This window comes from Cynara cardunculus, unplaced genomic scaffold, assembly GCF_001531365.2.
Source record: "Cynara cardunculus var. scolymus isolate 2C unplaced genomic scaffold, CcrdV1 Un_Scaffold_9674, whole genome shotgun sequence".
Taxonomy (NCBI): domain Eukaryota; kingdom Viridiplantae; phylum Streptophyta; class Magnoliopsida; order Asterales; family Asteraceae; genus Cynara; species Cynara cardunculus.
In genome coordinates this window covers 1-2,248 of record NW_020205167.1, presented here as the reverse complement: position 1 = coordinate 2,248, position 2,248 = coordinate 1, and the positions used below count along the sequence as shown (strand labels likewise).

Genomic DNA, 2,248 nt, shown 5'->3' with positions numbered 1-2,248 from the left:
TATATATATATATATATATGGCTTCCGTAGTTGAATCTATTTTGCCATTGCTCTTTATCACAAGAAACATGCAAAGCTATTATATATATGCTGAAATTAATATATACATATATATATATATATATATATATATGGATGATTATATAGGGTTTTTAAAAAATATTATGGGATACTCAATTCTTAGAAATTGCATAATCTAAGTTAAGGTTTATATTGTACCATATTAAACAACATGAAATCAAAGGAAACCAGTTGATTCTAGATTATCTTATTCGCTAAATTCATGTTATGGAACTGTTTGTTTGATAAAGTGCTGCTTATTTTGGGAATTTCATCTCATCAATAAATTAAATGCATTCGTCAGATTAATTAGTTGTCATATTAAATTGTTAGACCCATCTAAAAAAATTCTAAATAATTTCTCTAACAACCAGCTCTTCACCCATGAGAAGGGATGCTTCCTCTGGAATTGGTTGTTAGCATTTCATGATGGATTGTATGAATTAGTCAACTGTTATGAAAAATAAAGAAAGAAGGCACCACCTAATTACCAGGTATATTCTTTATATGGATAAACCATAAAGCCCCTAACATATTTCTATAAATAAGTTTGCAGGGAGTGGGGCTAGATGTACAACATAACTTCAGCTCCTTAAGAAACTTTGTCCTCCTTGTTCCAAAATATTATTCTTAGCAAGGAAAATGGTATGTTCTTTCACTGTAAGTAGAGATTTGGTTAACTATCTTAGTGAACACTAGGTTTACAATTACCGGTACTTAATTAATTTCTTTATTTCCAACACCACTTCACTTTTTATTAATTATGTATTTTTTATCCTTATTCAGGCTAGTCAAGTAGAGGTTGGACCATGGGGAGGTGACGGTGGAGTTAATCCCTGGACATTTAAACCAGATGGTAGGATTGTTGGTTTTCGCATCGCTAGTGGAGACGTCATAGATTCCATCAGGTTCACTTATGAGGATAAMAGCCAGGTCTCACACCATTCTGATACATATGGTGGCGATGATGGCACACTTCATCCACCTGTGAGCTCTCATTACATATCTATTATATATGTATACATGTACGAAGCATATCTTCTTAATTATTACATTGCATTTATGATGGATTTGTTTGGAATACTCAGGTGAAGTTTGATGATGATGAGGACCTTATYCGGGTTAGCGGAACAATTGGAAAATTCTACACTTATACAGTGATTACGTCRTTGTCTTTTCATACCAACAAAGGGAAGACTTATGGGCCATATGGCGGAGGTGCCGGGACTAGTTTCTCTCTGCCGGTGACTAAGGGAAAGTTTATTGGATTCTTTGGAAATTATGGGGGTTACCTCGACTCTATTGGTGTTATTCTCCAACCCTAAGAGCGATGTTGGCCAACGTAATGTATGACGACATACATATATGCTGTTGGAAGTCGTATGCTTTTCTRAATAAAGGAGGTCGAGAGAAACCTATGTAAAACAGTTGTTATTTCTTTCTACTACATAAGCAACTCATGTGTGTTTTTCATTTTAATGKCATTTCATGTGCACTCATATTTCAGAAGTATAATTATACGTCTAGTTCAATACGCGCCATTGTCTTGCACTTGCCTTGTTCATGAACTCCTCAAAAGCTTCTTAACGGATATTTTCATCTGGTTAATGATGCCACCATCAATTTACTTTGTGGTGCTTTGCTTAAACGTTCATCACTATGCACTATGGGAGACGAAAACTACTCCCATCCACCCTTATGGACTGAATGCACCTCTATGGAGAAGATCTACCGATGGAGTTGCCAATGATACAAATGTAACCTAATTTTATCGAATTTATCACTTATGATATGATGATGATTGTTGATAGTTAGACAACAATGAATAATTAAAAGAACAATATAAGTCAACCAACATATAGCTTTTAGGTAGTCATAGAAATAGGAAGAACTATCCTATAAAGCAAGCGGCTCTGCAAACACATCGATTTCTATGTTGGATTTATATATAATATGTAGTTTGAACAAGCAAACATACAACATCATGATATTGTTTTATATCATTTAAGCATCATCATATACATTGAAAACGTTGGAAATATAAACACAACCAAATCAGGTTTATACATTGAAAACGTTGGAAATATATACATGATTTGCTTAACTGCATCTCTTAAATTACCACCCTAAATCGGATGTACCTCTCTAATTTACCCTTCCTTTTCCAAAAACTCTCTAACTTTTAGTA

General features: G+C 33.8%; 1 protein-coding gene across 1 annotated transcript; it reads left to right on the top strand.

The window, feature by feature from the left end:
• The first annotated feature begins 614 nt into the window (after nucleotides 1-614).
• Nucleotides 615-1,594, top strand: LOC112505312 (horcolin-like). The gene is made up of 3 exons (XM_025109239.1): nucleotides 615-705; nucleotides 847-1,047; nucleotides 1,149-1,594. The coding sequence occupies exons 1-3, from the start codon at nucleotides 703-705 to the stop codon at nucleotides 1,383-1,385; spliced, it is 441 nt and encodes a 146-aa protein (XP_024965007.1). The 5' UTR covers nucleotides 615-702; the 3' UTR covers nucleotides 1,386-1,594.
• The last annotated feature ends 654 nt before the right edge of the window (nucleotides 1,595-2,248 follow it).